At 37.3% G+C, this 18,965-nt stretch overlaps 1 protein-coding gene across 1 annotated transcript in view; it reads left to right on the top strand.

Annotated features, from left to right (window-relative positions):
* LOC128648029 (ras-related protein Rab-11B-like) overlaps positions 1-14,361 on the top strand; it is a 45,823-nt gene extending 31,462 nt beyond the window's left edge. The window contains exons 4-5 of the mRNA XM_053700716.1: positions 7,099-7,179; positions 13,425-14,361. Coding sequence (XP_053556691.1) covers positions 7,099-7,179; positions 13,425-13,570 — 227 coding nt within the window. The 3' untranslated portion in view covers positions 13,571-14,361. The remainder of the gene's footprint in view (positions 1-7,098; positions 7,180-13,424) is intronic.
* Positions 14,362-18,965: the final 4,604 nt, after the last annotated feature.

The raw sequence follows: 18,965 nt of genomic DNA, 5'->3' as shown, positions 1-18,965 counted from the left end.
AACATATTCTGCAGTTTTGTCCATGGGTACAATTAATTTAAAAAAAACAATGATATAAAACTTGTAAGAGACAGGACACAATTTACAAACACGTACAGTAGGAATTGAGGGCACTATTCCCGTGGGAACTTACAATCTAGAAGGGTAGGAGGTTGAGAAACAGGAGGTGAGCACTGGAAGATTGAGAGAGATGTTAATGCAGAGTTAGATGAGGGAAGTGAAATTAATATATTATTGAGTTGGGTGGTAGGCTTCTCTGAACAGAAAAGTCGTCAGGGAAAATTTAAAGGAAGAAAGATTAGGGCAAAGCCTGCTATCATATTATCTAAATGCCAACTGATAATGAATTAAGTATTAAACAAAACTGCATAGTTATTTTTCAGAAAAAGTACTTTTTAAAATGTTTTACTTTATAATAGATGTCAATCAACACCCTTTCCTTAACCTTTACGACCGCTCTGTGAACAAACTAGTGACATTTAGAGCAGTCCACCCACTTCACATGTCACTCACTATGCGTAGAGCAGTGAAACCCGCTCTACATGTATTCTCAGGTGGGCCCCGGTGGATTGTCACATGCGCAGTGTAGCCTATGATGCTAGCAAAGTAAACAGAGAATCACAAGATTCTCTGTTTACTTTATGCTACAGTAAAATCCGATTGGCTACACGTGGCTGGCTGAATCAGCGCCAATGCACATGCGCTATATATTCACATTGGAAATAGCGAGTCATACGACTATGCTTAATATTGGACAGAGAACAAAATGTGGCTGAATCAGCGCCAATGCACATGCGCTATATATTCACATTGGAAATAGCGAGTCATACGACTATGCTTAATATTGGACAGAGAACAAAATGCATTAAAGGGACACTGAACCCACATTTTTTCTTTTGTGATTCAGATAGAGCATGCGATTTTAAGCAACTTTCTAATATTCTCCTATTAGCAAATGTTATTCATTCTCTTGGTATCTTTATTTGAAAAGCAAGAATGTAAGTTTAGATGCCTGCCCATTTTTGGTGAACAACCTGGGTTGTTCTTGCTGATTGGTGGATAAATTCATCCACCAATAAACAAGTGCTGTCCAAGGACTGGACTTTCTTTTTCAAATAAAGATAGCAAGAGAACAAAGAAAAATTGATAATAGGAGTAAATTAGAAAGTTGCTTAAAATAATTGCATGCTCTATCTGAATAACAAAAACATAATTTATGTAAGAACTTACCTGATAAATTCATTTCTTTCATATTAGCAAGAGTCCATGAGCTAGTGACGTATGGGATATACATTCTTACCAGGAGGGGCAAAGTTTCCCAAACCTCAAAATGCCTATAAATACACCCCTCACCACACCCACAAATCAGTTTAACGAATAGCCAAGAAGTGGGGTGATAAGAAAAAAGTGCCAAGCAAAAAATATAAGGAATTGGAATAATTGTGCTTTATACAAAAAAAAAATCATAACCACCACAAAAAAGGGTGGGCCTCATGGACTCTTGCTAATATGAAAGAAATGAATTTATCAGGTAAGTTCTTACATAAATTATGTTTTCTTTCATGTAATTACCAAGAGTCCATGAGCTAGTGACGTATGGGATAATGAAACACATCAAAATGGTAGAATTTAGTAAAAGTATGCAAAGAAGACCAAGTTGCTGCTTTGCAAATCTGATCAACCGAAGCTTCATTCCTAAACGCCCAGGAAGTAGAAACTGACCTAGTAGAATGAGCTGTAATCCATTGAGGCGGAGTTTTACCCGACTCAACATAAGCATGATGAATTAAAGATTTCAACCAAGATGCCAAAGAAATGGCAGAGGCCTTCTGACCTTTCCTAGAACCGGAAAAGATAACAAATAGACTAGAAGTCTTTCGAAAATTCTAAGTAGCTTCAACATAATATTTCAAAGCTCTAACTACATCCAAAGAATGCAATGATTTCTCCTTAGAATTCTTAGGATTAGGACATAATGAAGGAACCACAATTTCTCTACTAATGTTGTTAGAATTCACAACCTTAGGTAAAAATTTAAAAGAAGTTCGCAACACCGCCTTATCCTGGTGAAAAATCAGAAAAGGATACTCACAAGAAAGAGCAGATAATTCAGAAACTCTTCTGGCAGAAGAGATGGCCAAAAGGAACAAAACTTTCCAAGAAAGTAATTTAATGTCCAATGAATGCATAGGTTCAAACGGAGGAGCTTGAAGAGCCCCCAGAACCAAATTCAAACTCCAAGGAGGAGAAATTGACTTAATGACAGGTTTTATACGAACCAAAGCTTGTACAAAACAATGAATATCAGGAAGATTAGCAATCTTTCCGTGAAAAAGAACAGAAAGAGCAGAGATTTGTCCTTTCAAGGAACTTGTAGACAAACCTTTATCCAAACCATCCTGAAGAAACTGCAAAATTCTCGGAATTCTAAAAGAATGCCAGGAAAAATGATGAGAAAGACACCAAGAAATGTAAGTCTTCCAGACTCTATAATATATCTCCCTAGATACAGATTTACGAGCCTGTTACATAGTATTAATCACAGAGTCAGAGAAACCTCTTTGACTAAGAATCAAGCGTTCAATCTCCATACCTTTAAATTTAAGGATTTGAGATCCTGATGGAAAAAAGGACCTTGCGACAGAAGGTCTGGTCTTAACGGAAGAATCCACGGTTGGCAAGAGGCCATCCGGACAAGATCCGCATACCAAAACCTGTGAGGCAATGCTGGAGCTACCAGCAGAACAAACAAGCATTCCTTCAGAATCTTGGAGATTATTCTTGGAAGAAGAACTAGAGGCGGAAAGATATAGGCAGGATGATACTTCCAAGGAAGTGACAATGCATCCACTGCTTCTGCTTGAGGATCCCTGGATCTGGACAGATACCTGGGAAGTTTCTTGTTTAGATGAGAGGCCATCAGATCTATTTCTGGAAGTCCCCACATTTGAACAATCTGAAGAAATACCTCTGGGTGAAGAGACCATTCGCCCGGATGTAACGTTTGGCGACTGAGATAATCCGCTTCCCAATTGTCTATACCTGGGATATGAACCGCAGAAACTAGACAGGAGCTGGATTCCGCCCAAACCAGAATTCGAGATACTTCTTTCATAGCCAGAGGACTGTGAGTCCCTCCTTGATGATTGATGTATGCCACAGTTGTGACATTGTCTGTCTGAAAACAAATGAACGATTCTCTCTTTAGAAGAGGCCAAGACTGAAGAGCTCTGAAAATTGCACGGAGTTCCAAAATATTGATCGGTAATCTCACCTCCTGAGATTCCCAAACCCCTTGTCCTGTCAGAGACCCCCACACATCTCCCCAACCTGTAAGACTTGCATCTGTTGAAATTACAGTCCAGGTCGGAAGAACAAAAGAAGCCCCCTGAACTAAACGATGGTGATCTGTCCACCACGTCAGAGAGTGTCGTACAATCGGTTTTAAAGATATTAATTGAGATATCTTTGTGTAATCCCTGCACCACTGGTTCAGCATACAGAGCTGAAGAGGTCGCATGTGAAAACGAGCAAAGGGGATCGCGTCCGATGCAGCAGTCATAAGACCTAGAATTTCCATGCATAAGGCTACCGAAGGGAATGATTGTGACTGAAGGTTTCGACAAGCTGATATCAATTTTAGACGTCTCTTGTCTGTCAAAGATAGAGTCATGGAAACTGAATCTATCTGGAAACCTAAAAAGGTTACCCTTGTCTGAGGAATCAATGAACTTTTTGGTAAATTGATCCTCCAACCATGATCTTGAAGAAACAACACAAGTCGATTCGTATGAGATTCTGCTAAATGTAAAGACTGAGCAAGTACCAAGATATCGTCCAAATAAGGAAATACCACAATACCCTGTTCTCTGATTACAGACAGAAGGGCACCGAGAACCTTTGTAAAAATTCTTGGAGCTGTTGCTAGGCCAAACGGCAGAGCCACAAACTGGTAATGCTTGTCTAGGAAAGAGAATCTCAGAAACTGATAGTGATTTGGATGAATCGGAATATGCAGATATGCATCCTGTAAATCTATTGTAGACATATAATGCCCTTGCTGAACAAAAGGCAGGATAGTCCTTACAGTTACCATTTTGAATGTTGGTATCCTTACATAACGATTCAATATTTTTAGATCCAGAACTGGTCTGAAGGAATTCTCCTTCTTTGGTACAGTGAAGAGATTTGAATAAAACCCCAGCCCCTGTTTCAGATCTAGAGTTGGCTGGAGTAATTATGCCAGTTCCAGTTCTGGAACACATTTCAGAAATGCTTGAGCTTTCACTGGATTTACTGGGACACGGGAAAGAAAAAATCTCTTTGCAGGAGGCCTTATCTTGAAGCCAATTCTGTACCCTTCTGAAACAATGTTCTGAATCCAAAGATTGTGAACGGAATTGATCCAAATTTCTTTGAAAAAACGTAATCTGCCCCCTACCAGCTGAGCTGGAATGAGGGCCGCACCTTCATGTGGACTTAGGAGCTGGCTTTGATTTTCTAAAAGGCTTGGATTTATTCCAGACTGGAGATGGTTTCCAAACTGATACCGCTCCTGAGGATGAAGGATCAGGCTTTTGTTCCTTGTTGCGACGAAAGGAACGAAAACGATTATTAGACCTAAATTTACCTTTAGATTTTTTATCCTGTGGTAAAAAAGTTCCTTTCCCTCCAGTAACAGTTGAGATAATAGAATCCAACTGAGAACCAAATAATTTATTACCCTGGAAAGAAAGGGAAAGCAGAGTAGACTTAGAAGACATATCAGCATTCCAAGTTTTAAGCCATAAAGCTCTTCTAGCTAAAATAGCTAGAGACATATACCTGACATCAACTCTAATGATATCAAAGATGACATCACAAATAAAATTATTAGCATGTTGAAGAAGGATAATAATGCTATGAGAATTATGATCTGTTACTTGTTGCGCTAAAGCTTCTAACCAAAAAGTTGAAGCTGCAGCAACATCCACTAATGATATAGCAGGTCTAAGAAGATTACCTGAACACAGGTAAGCTTTTCTTAGAAAGGATTCAATTTTCCTATCTAAAGGATCCTTAAAGGAAGTACCATCTGCCGTAGGAATAGTAGTACGCTTAGCAAGAGTAGAGACAGCCCCATCAACCTTAGGGATTTTGTCCCAAAACTCTAATCTGTCAGATGGCACAGGCTATAATTGCTTAAAACGTTTAGAAGGAGTAAATGAATTACCCAAATTATTCCATTCCCTGGAAATTACTTCAGAAATAGCACCAGGGACAGGAAAAACTTCTGGAATAACTACAGGAGATTTAAAAACCTTATCTAAACGTTTAGATTTAGTATCAAGAGGACCAGAATCCTCAATTTCTAATGCAATTAGGACTTCTTTAAGTAAAGAACGAATAAATTCCATTTTAAATAAATATGAAGATTTATCAGCATCAACCTCTGAGACAGAATCCTCTGAACCAGAAGAACCATTATCAGAATCAGAATGATGATGTTCATTTAAAAATTCATCTGAAAAATGAGAAGTTTTAAAAGACTTTTTACGTTTAGTAGAAGGAGGAATAACAGACATAGCCTTCTTAATAGATTTAGAAACAAAATCTCTTATGTTATCAGGAACACTCTGAGTATTAGATGTTGACGGAACAGCAACAGGTAATGTAACAGTACTAAAGGAAATATTATTTGCATTAACAAGTTTGTCATGACAATCAGTACAAACAACAGCTGGAGGAACAGATACCATAAGTTTACAGCAAATACACTTAGCTTTGGTAGCTCCAGCACCAGGCAGCGATTTTCCAGAAGTATCTTCTGACTCAGTTTCAACGTGGGACATCTTGCAATATGTAATAGAAAAAACAACATATAAAGCAAAATTGATCAAATTCCTTAAATGACAGTTTCAGGAATGGGAAAAAATGCCAGTGAACAAGCTTCTAGCAACCAGAAGCAAAAAATAATGAGACTTAAATAATGTGGAGACAATAGTGACGCCCATATTTTTTTAGTGCCAAAAAAGACACCCACATTATTTGGCGCCTAAATGCTTTTGGCGCCAAAAATAACGCCACATCCTGAACGCCGACACTTTTGGCGCAAAAGAACGTCAAAAATGACGCAACTTCCAGCGACACGTATGACGCCGGAAACAGAAAAAAAAATTTGCGCCAAAAAAGTCAGCGCCAAGAATGACGCAATAAAATGAAGCATTTTCAGCCCCCGCGAGCCTAACAGCCCACAGGGAAAAAGTCAAATTTTAAGGTAAGAAAAAATTGATTTATTCATATGCATTATCCCAAATATGAAACTGACTGTCTGAAAATAAGGAATGTTGAACATCCTGAGTCAAGGCAAATAAATGTTTGAATACATATATTTAGAACTTAATAAAAAAGTGCCCAACCATAGCTTAGAGTGTCACAGAAAATAAGACTTACTTACCCCAGGACACTCATCTACATGTTGTAGAAAGCCAAACCAGTACTGAAACGAAAATCAGCAAAGGTAATGGTATATATATAAGAGTATATCGTCGATCTGAAAAGGGAGGTAAGAGATGAATCTCTTCGACCGATAACAGAGAACCTATGAAATAGACCCCGTAGAAGGAGATTATTGAATTCAAATAGGCAATACTCTCCTCACATCCCTCTGACATTCACTGCACGCTGAGAGGAAAACCGGGCTCCAACCTGCTGAGGAGCGCATATCAACGTAGAATCTAGCACAAACTTACTTCACCACCTCCATAGGAGGCAAAGTTTGTAAAACTGATTTGTGGGTGTGGTGAGGGGTGTATTTATAGGCATTTTGAGGTTTGGGAAACTTTGCCCCTCCTGGTAGGAATGTATATCCCATACGTCACTAGCTCATGGACTCTTGCTAATTACATGAAAGAAAGAAAAAATTTGCATTAAGTATCCCTTTAACATAATAATAAAATTTAAAAAAAAGAGACCGTGAAGGGAGCCGGCGGGGGTCATCACTGCAAGGAAAAGTGCTTTTGATTGGCCCAAACACGTGATTCCTAGTTTACTATCACTTTAATGAAAATTATTTTTTTATCCACGATAAACTCCCATTTATTTCTTTAACATTTACAGAAAAAAACAACTTGTCATTTATAGAAACATCTGCTTTGGACTCTACTAATGTAGAAGAATCATTTAAGAACATCTTGACAGGTAAGCTGAACTTTTATGGAAAGAGATTTTTTTAGCGTTTTATTCCCTAATGAAAGTGCAGGAAAAACTCAGTCTGTTCAGTATTATCAATAGTAAAAGGACTAGGTTACTTGTGTATATTGATGCTTTAAAAGAATACAACAGTTTAGTGATGCATACATTGTACTAAGCCCTGACATCCCTCAAACCCAAAAGTTGAAGCTTTTGACATCTGACCCTGTTTGTTATTCATTAAACATATGAAAGTTGTTTAGGACCTTTTCTCACACTTCTGTATATGGACATTGTTACCACACGAACATTTGGAGTCTGACATTTTCTCACTTGTTCCATTTATAGTACAATAACGCACACTAATCAGTGCAATCAGAACTGGACTTATCACTATATCATTTATATGACTGGTTTAATTATTACTCCATATTTTTAGTCATAACCCCGTATTTATAGTGGCCTGGGGTTTTTACACTGGTTTCTAAACCGATCTTGGGGCTATTTAATGTATTCCATTTTCTGTTTCACTCAGTAATCAGCTTCAATTTTAAATACATTTTTACATTCTTATTTATTCAATTCTATTTATCTGCTACAGATATTACTGTTTTATATATTTGTATTCTGTACCTCCTAGCATTTTGTGCACTTCTTGTTCTTTTTATGAATACATTGTATGTATACTGTGCAAAGTCAGTAGTTAACTAGGATTCTATCAGCCAATTGGAATTCAAGGGACGCCATCTTGGATGACGTCACTTAAAGGACCAGTCATTCAGTCGTCGGCCGTCGGATGAAGAGGATACTCCGCGTCGGATGTCTTGAAGATGGACCGGCTCCGCTCCGGAAGGATGAAGATAATAGATGCCGCCTGGATGAAGCCTTCTGCCAGTCTGGATGTCCTCTTCTGGCCGGATAGGATGAAGACTTCGGACCCTCTGGAGGACCACTTGTGCCCGGCTGGGTGAAGACGTCTCAAGGTAGGGTGATCTTCAAGGGGGTAGTGTTAGGTTTTTTTAAGGGGGGATTGGGTGGGTTTTAGAGTAGGGTTGGGTGTGTGGGTGGTGGGTTTTAATGTTGGGGGGTATTGTATTTTTTTTTACAGGTGAAAGAGCTGATTACTTTGGGGCAATGCCCCGCAAAAGGCCCTTTTGAGGGCTATTTGTAATTTAGCATAGAGTAGGGAATTTTATTATTTTGGGGGGCTTTTTTATTTTATTAGGGGGATTAGATTAGGTGTAATTAGTTTAAAATTCTTGTAATTCTTTTTTTATTTTCTGCAATTTAGTGTTTGTTTTTTTCGTAATTTAGTTTATTTAATTTAATTGTAATTAATTGTAGGTAGCTTAGGTAATTAGTTTAATTATAGTGTAGTGTTAGGTGTAATTGTAACTTAGGTTAGGGTTTATTTTACAGGTAAATTTGTATTTATTTTAACTAGGAAGTTATTAATCGAATCCAATCGTATTGAACTCGCATTCTATTGGCTGTTCCGATCAGCCAATAGAATGCGAGTTCAATACGATTGGCTGATTGGATCAGCCAATCGGATTGAACTTCAATCTGATTGGCTGATCGCATCAGCCAATCAGATTTTTTTCTACCTTAATTCCGATTGGCTGATCCCTTAAAGGAACCTTCATTCGTCGTTAGTCCGTCGGTAGAAGAGGATGGCTCCGCGTCGGCTCCTTTGAAGATCGCTCCGCTCCGGATGGATGAAGATTGAAGACGCCGCCTTGATGAACACTTCTACCGGATGAAAGACCTCTTCTTTCCCCGCTTGGATGAAGACTTCTACCGGATGAAGGACCTCCTCTGCGCACCTTGGATGAAGAATTCGGCTCGGCTGAGTGAAGACGACTCAAGGTAGGGAGATCTTCAGGGGGTTAGGTTTTTTAAGGGGGGTTTGGGTGGGTTAGAGTAGGGGTATGTGGGTGGTGGGTTGTAATGTTGGGGGGGGGTATTGTATTTTATTTTCAGACAAAAGAGCTGATTACTTTGGGGCAAGGCCCCGCAAAAAGTCCTTTTAAGGGCTGGTAAAAGAGCTGATTATTTTTGTATTTTAGAATAGGGTAGGGAATTTTTTTATTTTGGGGGGCTTTTTTATTTTATTAGGGGGCTTAGATTAGGTGTAATTAGTTTAAACTGCTTGTAATTCTTTTTTATTTTTTGTAATTTAGTGTTTGTTTTTTTTGTATTATAGAATAGTTTATTTTATTGTATTTTATTTTAGGTAATTGTAGGTAATTTATTTAATTAATTTAATGATAGTGTAGTGTTAGGTTTAATTGTAACTTAGGTTAGGATTTATTTTACAGGTAATTTTGTATTTATTTTAACTAGGTAGCTATTAAATAGTTAATAACTATTTAATAGCTATTGTACCTAGTTAAAATAAATACAAAGTTGCCTGTAAAATAAATATAAATCCTAAAATAGCTACAATGTAATTATTAATTATATTGTAGCTATATTAGGGTTTATTTTATAGGTAAGTATTTAGTTTTAAATAGGAATAATTTAGTTAATTTTAGCAATATTATTTTTCTAATATTAATTATATTTATGTTAGGGGGGGTGTTAGGGTTAGGGTTAGAGTTAGAGTTAGGTTTAGGGGTTAATAACTTTATTATAGTAGCGGCGACGGTGCGGGCGGGAGATTAGGGGTTAATAATTGTAGGTAGGTGGCGGCGATGTTAGGGAGGGCAGATTAGGGGTTAATACTATTTATTCTAGTGTTTGCGAGGCGGGATTGCGTCGGTTTAGGGGTTAATACATTTATTATAGTGGCGGCGAGGTCCGGTCGGCAGATTAGGGGTTAATAAGTGTAGTTAGGTAATGGCGACGTTGGGGGGCAGATTAGGGGTTAATAAATATAATATAGGGGTCGGCAATGTTACAGGCAGCAGATTAGGGGTTTATAGCTATAATGTAGGTGTCGGCGGTGTCCGGTCGGCAGATTAGGGGTTAAATATTTTTTTTTATAGTGGCGGCGATGTTGGGGGCCTCGGTTTAGGGGTACATAGGTAGTTTATGGGTGTTAGTGTACTTTAGAGCACAGTAGTTAAGAGCTTTATATTCACGCGTTAGCCCATAAACCTCTTATCTACTGACTTTTTTTGGCGTTAGGAGTCTTGTCGGTAGAGGGTCTACCGCTTACTTCTCCCAAGACTCCAAATACCAGCATTAGGCAGATCCCATTGAAAAGATAGGATACGCAATTGGCGTAAGGGGATCTGCGGTAGCCTGGAATCGCGGTAGGGATGTGAGCTGTAGACCCTTTCCTGCGTGACTCTAAATACCAGCGGGCGGTAAAAAGGAGCATTAGGACCCCTTTTTGACGGCTAACGCAGAACTCTAAATCTAGGCGAGTGTTATCTATATGGCCTATGTGTACTTTCTGCCTCTTTGTGTTGAAAAGTGATCTGAAAAGCATGTGATAAGAGGCAGCCCTCAAAGGCTTATAAATCTGCATATGAGCCTACGTATGTTTAGTTTAAACTAAGAATAGCAAGAGAAAAAAGCAAATTTGATGATAAAAGTAAATTGAAAAGTTGATTAAAATTAAAAGTCCTAGCTGAATAATGAAAGTTTAATTTATACTAGACTGTCCCTTTAAATAGTGATCCACTTAATCTGGCCATTAGTTTCTATAAAGTACTTTAGTTTTGATAAAGTAATGTGCATGGATTTGTTTTATTCTATTTATCTCTCTCTTAGGCTGAGGACAATTAGGGACGTAACAAGGATAGAATAGACAGGGAAATAGCAAATAATGCAAACAGGGAAATGGATGGTACATAGTCAGATAGTTACGTTCAAAACAACTCAGACAGATACAATATTAATCTGAGTAATGTCTCAAGAAAAACATAATGAAACCAAGAGTCAATATCCAAAATAAAAATGATCAGGGAAGGGGAATATCTCACGGAAAACCAAGTCAAGCTAAGAGACATACAAATTTAAATTGTCAAAATAGGAAATGTCTGAGTACCTGGAATCAAATATAAATATAAATTGTCAGAGGATTATTTAAAATACAAAAGCAGTTTAAATCAGATGTCAAATAGAAGCATATACTGTCAAAGCTTACAAGTTCTGTGAAAGCCGTAGAACACACACAGAAGAAAGACTCAAAACACAAAGTTACATATACACACACACACACACACACACACACATATATATATATATATATATATATATATATATATATATATATATATATATATATATATATATATAAAAGATGCACACAGTCCTGTTACTCAGGTGGATTAGAATCTTCCAGGCTTCTTTAAAGGCACAATACACCTAACCCAGAGGACATGAAACACAATATTACAAAAAAACACATATATGACAATATTCCTTTAACCTAACCACACATGCCACTACTCCCATAGTTATTCTCTTAAAGGGACATAATGCTCATATGCTAAATCACTTGAAACTGATGCAGTATAACTGTAAAAAGCTGACAGGAATATCACCTGAGAATCTCTATGTAAAAAAGGAAGATATTTTACCTCACAATTGCCTCAGCTCAGCAGAGTAAGTTCTGTGTAAAAAGTTATACTCAGCTGCTGCTCAGCTGCAGGTAAAACAAATAAAAAAAATATTGAAATGAACAGCAGCCAATCAGCATCAACAGTGCTGAGGTCATGAACTCTTTTACTGTGATCTCATGAGATTTCACTTAACTCTCATGAGATTTCATTGTAAACTTCCTTACACTGAATAGGGAAATAAGATGAGAGTGCATGAAAGCTTGCCCCTTCCGCTGTCCCAGGACAGACATACTGATTTGTTGCTTAGAAGTCCTTTACAATGGGATGTGGCTACTGAGGAACTATTGAGGTAAAATATATCTTTCTTTTTTACATAGAGATGTTCAGGTGATATTTTCTAGTCAGCTTTTTACAGCTATACTGCATCACTTTCAAGTGTTTAAACATTTGGGTATTATGGCCCTTTAAACCTTTTACCTCCCTCATTACTTTTAACCCTAACCATGACACGTCATAAGATCCCTCAAAGGTCTCCACCACCAAAAATGCTCTCCACATCCTGCAAGTAAGGTACTCTATTACATGACTGTACCCTACAATGCCCTCCTAAAGGAGCCACTCTTCATGCTTGCCAAAGGTGCAAACTAACACTACTAGCTAAACAAAATTCCCTAATGTGTTTGCTTCATTCTAGAGGTCTTTTCTTTCTTCAATGAAGCTAAATGTTAATGACCAATTGAGGGATGTGATTAGGGATGGGCGAATGTTTCTAAAAATTTGAAATTTAAAACGAATTTTGATACATTCGTTTGTTCGAATCAAATTTTGAATGTTTATATAACATTCTATTTTCGTTTTCGAATTTTTCAATAAAATTAGAAAATATTTGTTCGAATAATAGAATGTTTAGCTATGTATTCATTCAATTGCGAAATGTAATATTCGAATGTGACATTCGAATTCGAATGTGACATTCAAATTTGCAATAGTATTTCTAGTCTACAACTGTGTTTAATAAATGTAATATTCGAATTCGAATGCTACATTCGAATTTGAATGTCACATTCGAATTTGAAATAGTATTTCTAGTCTAATACTGTATTTTAAATGTGATATTCGATTCAAATGTGATATTCGATTCGAATGTAACATTCGAATTTGAAATAGTATTTCTAGTCTAATACTGTGTTTTATAAATGTAATATTCGAATTCGAATGTGACATTCGATTCGATTGGGATATTCGATTTGAATGTGACATTCGAAATAGTGTTTCTAGTCTACAATTGTGTTTTATAAATGTAATATTCGAATTCGAATGTGATATTCGAATGTAACATTCGAATTTGAATGTGACATTCGAATTCGAATGTGACATTCGAAAACAGTAAATAACATTTGAAAATCGAATTTTTAAGAATATTTGTTCTTATCAACATTCTATTATGTAAATCAAATTTCTACAATAACATTTGTTCTAACATTCGAATTCGGATATAAACACATTCGCCCATCCCTAGATGTGATTACAGGGATTTAAATGGTAGAAAATACTGCAGTGCAATCTTTCTCCACAATTATACAAATATAGTTATATATTAACATCTAACAACAAACTATTAATGTACCATGTGCAGTAGACATGTTTTGAAATCAAGGAAATATTTGAACTGTATTTTTTTCTCAGACGTATTCTAGAAACAAAACTGAAATGTTGCATTCTTTTTTATACCTACAGAAATCTATCACATAGTATCACAGAAGCAGATTGCGGACAGGTTGGCTAATGAGGAGTCACCCAGGAACAATGTTGTGGATATCAGTGTCCCTCTCACTACAGATGGACTGAGACCAAGCAAAGTGCAATGTTGCCAGAACCTCTAACTGTCTAATATATGGTTCTCGTTGGGGGAGTTATAAACTTGGATATTGGTGCTACATTCATTCGTTGACTGCACAAAGAAACAGACTTTTCCTGTAAGATGGAAGCAGACCAGTAGTAGTTCTTTTTAAAACTTATTATTAGTTTTATGGAGTTTTATCCTTCAGGGGTTGAAACCACATAATAAATAACATAAACAAAATTAATTAAAACTTAGATGACTTTTTGCAGTTTTGTAAAGAAAATGGCAACATTTTGGATTTTGGATGTTGTTTCTGCCATCCCTACAGTGGACTCCCACCTCAAGAACACCCTACCTTAACTTAAATGATTCCTTAACTATATTCCCCCTCCCATGGACCCTCTGCTTAGTGCTTACCCCTATATGTATATAAAAAAAACTCTACAATATACTTTCATTATATATTTTGTCCCCTTTACCTGTAATTCCATTCTGAAATTGTAAACATTTCAGTTCCTGTTAGAAAGTGCAGAACACTGTTATATTCCACACAGCCATTGGCTGCACAGTCTACTGACCTATTTATAACTGTCCCTAATTGGCCACAAAAGAGAAGGTAACCTAAGTTACAACATGGCAGCTCCAATTGTTTTATAGACACTAAAACGTTTCACTTATTTTGTCAACATTTAAGCAGCTAATGAAACTTTAAAAAAGTACATCTACATGTTATTCTCATACTAATCTTTTCTTGGAATGCATCATTCTATTTAGCATTTATTTGGTGTTTAATGTCCGTTTAACTAATAAAAAATTATAATATTGAGGTAATTAGTGATTCCCATTATAAGTATAAATCAAATTTTGCACCACACACAAAAAAACAAGTCTTTTGTTACATTTTTTAACCAGTGACTTGTAATGCCAATAAGAGCAATACTGAGTCCGTGGTAATGCGTCAGATGCAATTAGTAACTCTCGCCTTGTACTCTAGGCCTAATTGTTTTTATGTACTCAATATGACTTACATTCACTACCATCTCCAAGTTCAACCTCACTGAGCCTACTTTCACAACTGTTGAAATGAAATATTTTAGTACTGCTGTATATGTGTTAAAAGGTCATAAAATCCAAAAATGTTCTTTCATGAGTCAGATAAAGCATTCAATTATTATTTTTTTTAATGAGCTTTATTGAAAATTTGGCAATACAGTTTATACATAATGATCAACGACAGAGGATATTATTATCCTAATGCATTATAGTATTGTCCTTAATATACATATTTTATGAGATCTTGGTAAAGCTTATAATGTACATTCTTTTCCTGGTTTCAGCTGAATTCCAAGTCTCTTGGTCAAATAAGCTCAAGAGTTTTTTTTAGTATTTTTAACAATTCAAACATTTATAACATATAATCTTTTTTTTAACATTATATAAATAAAATTTTACCTTTCTCTTTTAGTAAATATAAGTACCAATTAAGTGAAGGGTAAGTGACCTCCATACAGATTAAGGGGGGATAGGGGAGGGAAAAGGGAGAAAAAAGGGGGGGGGGGGAGATCAACTGTTTCTGCGAGTTTGTGATTTCAGTGTTTATGTCTCGTAAGTAATTTTATGGGTGTTCATTTTTCCAAATTTGTAACATGTATTCATGAATCTCTGCCCTCCCATCCCTTAGATATCTGTATCTCTCCAGCTGCAAAAGCCAATCTACTTGTTTTTTCCTATCTTCTACATTAGGGACTTTGGTTGACTTCCAATTTCTGGGTATTAACATTTTAGCACTGTTTAACATTAGAAAGAGTAAATATCTTTTGTTCTATCCTTTAGCTTGGGAAGCCCGTGGAATAATAGTGTTTGAGGTGTGTTGGGTATTATAGAGCCTAGTTTGGAGCCCATGACCCCAAGGACTCCAACCCAGTAATGCTTTAATCTATCGCACCCCCACCAAATATGTGATAGCATGCCGCTCTCTCCACATCCCCTCCAGCACCTGCCATATGTGTTTTTGTATATAGCTTTACGTTTATGTGGGGTAAGATACCACCCAGATAAATATTTGTAGTTCATTTCTTGTACTTTAGCTGAAATGGAGGCTTTCGCGTAATTCAAAAATATTTTATTCCAGGCCATGCTGTATATGTGTGAGTCTAGTTCTTTTTTCCATTTCAAAGCGTATGGTGGAGGGGCCTCTTTGCCTTTGTTTAGCAGTAGCCTGTATGTTAGGGATATAACATGTTTAGGGAGCGGGTTTAATAGGCATAGTTATTCAAATGTCATGAGATTCCTAAAATTTTTGTTTTTTGTATGTGGGTATCCAGGTAATGTTTTATCTGAGCATAGGAATATCACGAGATGGGTATATTTTCTTCTTGTAATTCAGTGAGGGATTTTAGTTTGTTTCCTATGGTAATGTGATATATGGTTGACTGTCTCACATGTGTAGTGGTTTGTCGTTGTGAGTCCGATAGTGAGAGTGGTAAATCTGGGTTTCCTATGAAAGGTGTTAGTGGTGAGTATTCTGAAGAGATGTGTGAGTGTGTGGCCAAAATTTTATGCCATTGATTTAAAAATTCTGTTAATATTGGGTAATTGCTTATTACCGTAGGTCTAGTTTTTGGTGGTAGCCAGCTCAGTGTGCCCATGTTATCTACATTAGGTATGTCCCTACTTAATTGAACCCAGGTTTTGTCCGGCGAGTTCATGCACCATTCTGTTTGATGCTGTAGTGTTATAGCTTTTTTATATAAATCTAGATTCGGTAGACCCAAACCTCCCCTTTCTTTAGTGAGGTAGAGTGTATTTCTATTAACTCTGGGCCTAGTGTCACCCCATATGTATTTGTCAATTGCTGCTTGAAGCCGTTAGATATAGTTGGGGTGTAAGGGGATTGAAAGCGTCTGCAAATGGTACAATAATCTGGGGCGTATATTAATTTTTCTCACTCCTATGCGTCCTAACCACGAGATGTTTTTAGTTTTCCAGGATGATAAGTCTCTGATAATGGTATCTAATAGAGGTTTGAAGTTGACCCCGAACAAGTCGGAAGGGGAAGGTGTCAGGTATATCCCTAAATATTTTAGCTTTTGATTTTGCATGGTTAAGGGGCAATTTCTTAATGCTTATTTTAGGTCAATGTCCGGTGTGCAGATATTTAACAGTTCCGACTTGGTCAGATTTAATTGGAAATTGGAGACTTTTTTTTTTTTTTTTTTTTTTTTGGTTTTCGAAAGAGCTTTATTTTGGTTAGGTAAATATACATAGTATAGATTAAATGTGAACATCATTCATCAAAACTGTTACAATATAGTGCTTTATCACATAAATCCGTTAAGAAAGGTGTGAGGCTTACTCTCGTGCATTCACTTATACATTTGGAGACCCCTTTTAAATTTGTTGTATGTCTTATTTGATCCACATTTTCTAACTATGTGGACCACTCTTGGGTCCATAACAGATACACATGAACAGTATTGGGTATATATAGAGAGGTGGGGGAGAACTGGGGGTAAGGGAAGCAGGCAATCATGATACAAAATGTACAGTATAGTGAGATATATAGGACAATTATGTGTTTAATCAATATTGGACTTATAAGTATTAAAGCTAAATCGTATCATATGTATCATATGTAGGCGGGATATGGAGCTTATTATGGAGTGAGTGTAGTTTATAGGGAAAATATGAGTTAATAACAAATAGACATGAGGATACTATATGGAATCTGAAGTCTGTGGGCTATATTAATGATATATGTTCATAAATTAATTCCTATTAAATAGTATTTTACAATGGAATGGTGTGTCTGTCCTGCTGGCATACATGAGCTTAGATGATGGTATGTGAGATTTTATCTTTCGTTGGTCCCGGCCGCTGACCTTATCGAAAGGGTTTTATATATGCTATACCACAGCATACCTAATTTGTCTATTAATGTGCAGACTGTCAAGTGCTAACCATATGAACAAGTAACACCACCCTATATGCCCTTGCATATCAACAGAGTCTAATTGGGGTGTTATATCTATGTATATAGTAGATGTTAGTAACTAAAGGCATCACTCATTCTGTCCACAGAGCAACTCATGTTGTGAAGCCTGTACAACTATTCATAAGTGCCTTGTTAAGTGTTTGTGCAAAACCTTTACCTAAACTTCTCAACTTGATTATTCACGCTTGAAATAGAAAGCATAATTAACCTGCTTAAAACATAAATATAGGTAATGTCCAATGGTAAACTTATTAGTCTGTTACAGCTCCTTTGGGAAAAAGAAAAATACATCAACGTAATCAAAGATTTTCAACTATGAACTCAGACCTGAACTGATATAGTCTGTCCTCTTATACCATGTATCAATAAACGTAAGTCCTCAATTAACAAGCCCGGGCATATCTTCTATACTTTGAAGGTCTTGTTACTATTACTGTGGTCTCCAGAACATGTAGAGGGGTATATAAAAATAAACCGAAGCAACCTTTATTAAACCCTAATGAAATCCACAGGTGAACGTTAACGTGCAGGTTTCACCAGCGGACACCAACTGCTGCACGCTGTCTGAAAAGGGGCATCTGCAGACTACCCCTCTCCCAACCTCGGTAAATGTCCAGCACTATGTAGGCAATATGCAACCCCACCTGATGCAAATATCTGTCTCCGCTGTCTGCACTCACCCAACGGAGCCAGTGTATGGCAAGCAAGCCAACCGGTCGGTCTCCTTAGCTTCTTCGGCGCTTTCTGTGAGGGTGATTTTGTAGGCGCCTTCTGTGGGGGTGATACTACAGGATTACCCAGAGATAGAGCTATGATGTTTTATCTGATCATATCATTTCCCCTGTGGGTTGCTGTGCTCTTCTCCTCTAACCGGTATCTTGATGCCTCCATAAGCAGAGACGTCTCGGACTGATCATCGTAGCCACCGTATATTTCTGTGCCATCAGCGGTTTGAGGCAGTGGTGATACGAGAGAGTAGGGCCGCAGATAATCAAATTTCTCTCTGCTACAATCCGTGAAGGCTCTTTGTACTATCGGCAGATCGTCCTGAGGCTGTATGATGATTAGCGGGTTTTGAAGCGCCATGCCAGTGAGGTTCTGTGTATCTAATGTCTCGGCTGAGCTTGTTAATAAGCGTTGAATCAGATAGTCATAAGGAGCCTTGTCAATTAACCTCTGCATGAGAAGTTCCAATTTTTTAAAATGTTCATCGAGTTGCAGTAAGCAGTCTTCTCCCGCCATGTCCAATAGGCCAAGTGTCCCCTGTATATAACAGTATCGGGCAGATTTTGTATAGTTTTACAGCCTGCTTTCCGCTTACGGGAGGGGATGAAGAAATTGCAGTAAGTCAGAATAAACCAGCAGCACTGTGGCCCCGTTTCTTCCCGGGGGGGGGGGGGTGTATGCCTAAAAGTGAGCCGCCGCCCTAGGCCTCAAGTTT

Source organism: Bombina bombina, chromosome 2 (assembly GCF_027579735.1).
Source record: "Bombina bombina isolate aBomBom1 chromosome 2, aBomBom1.pri, whole genome shotgun sequence".
Classification (NCBI taxonomy): Eukaryota; Metazoa; Chordata; class Amphibia; order Anura; family Bombinatoridae; genus Bombina; species Bombina bombina.
This window is presented reverse-complemented; position numbering and strand designations above follow the sequence as displayed.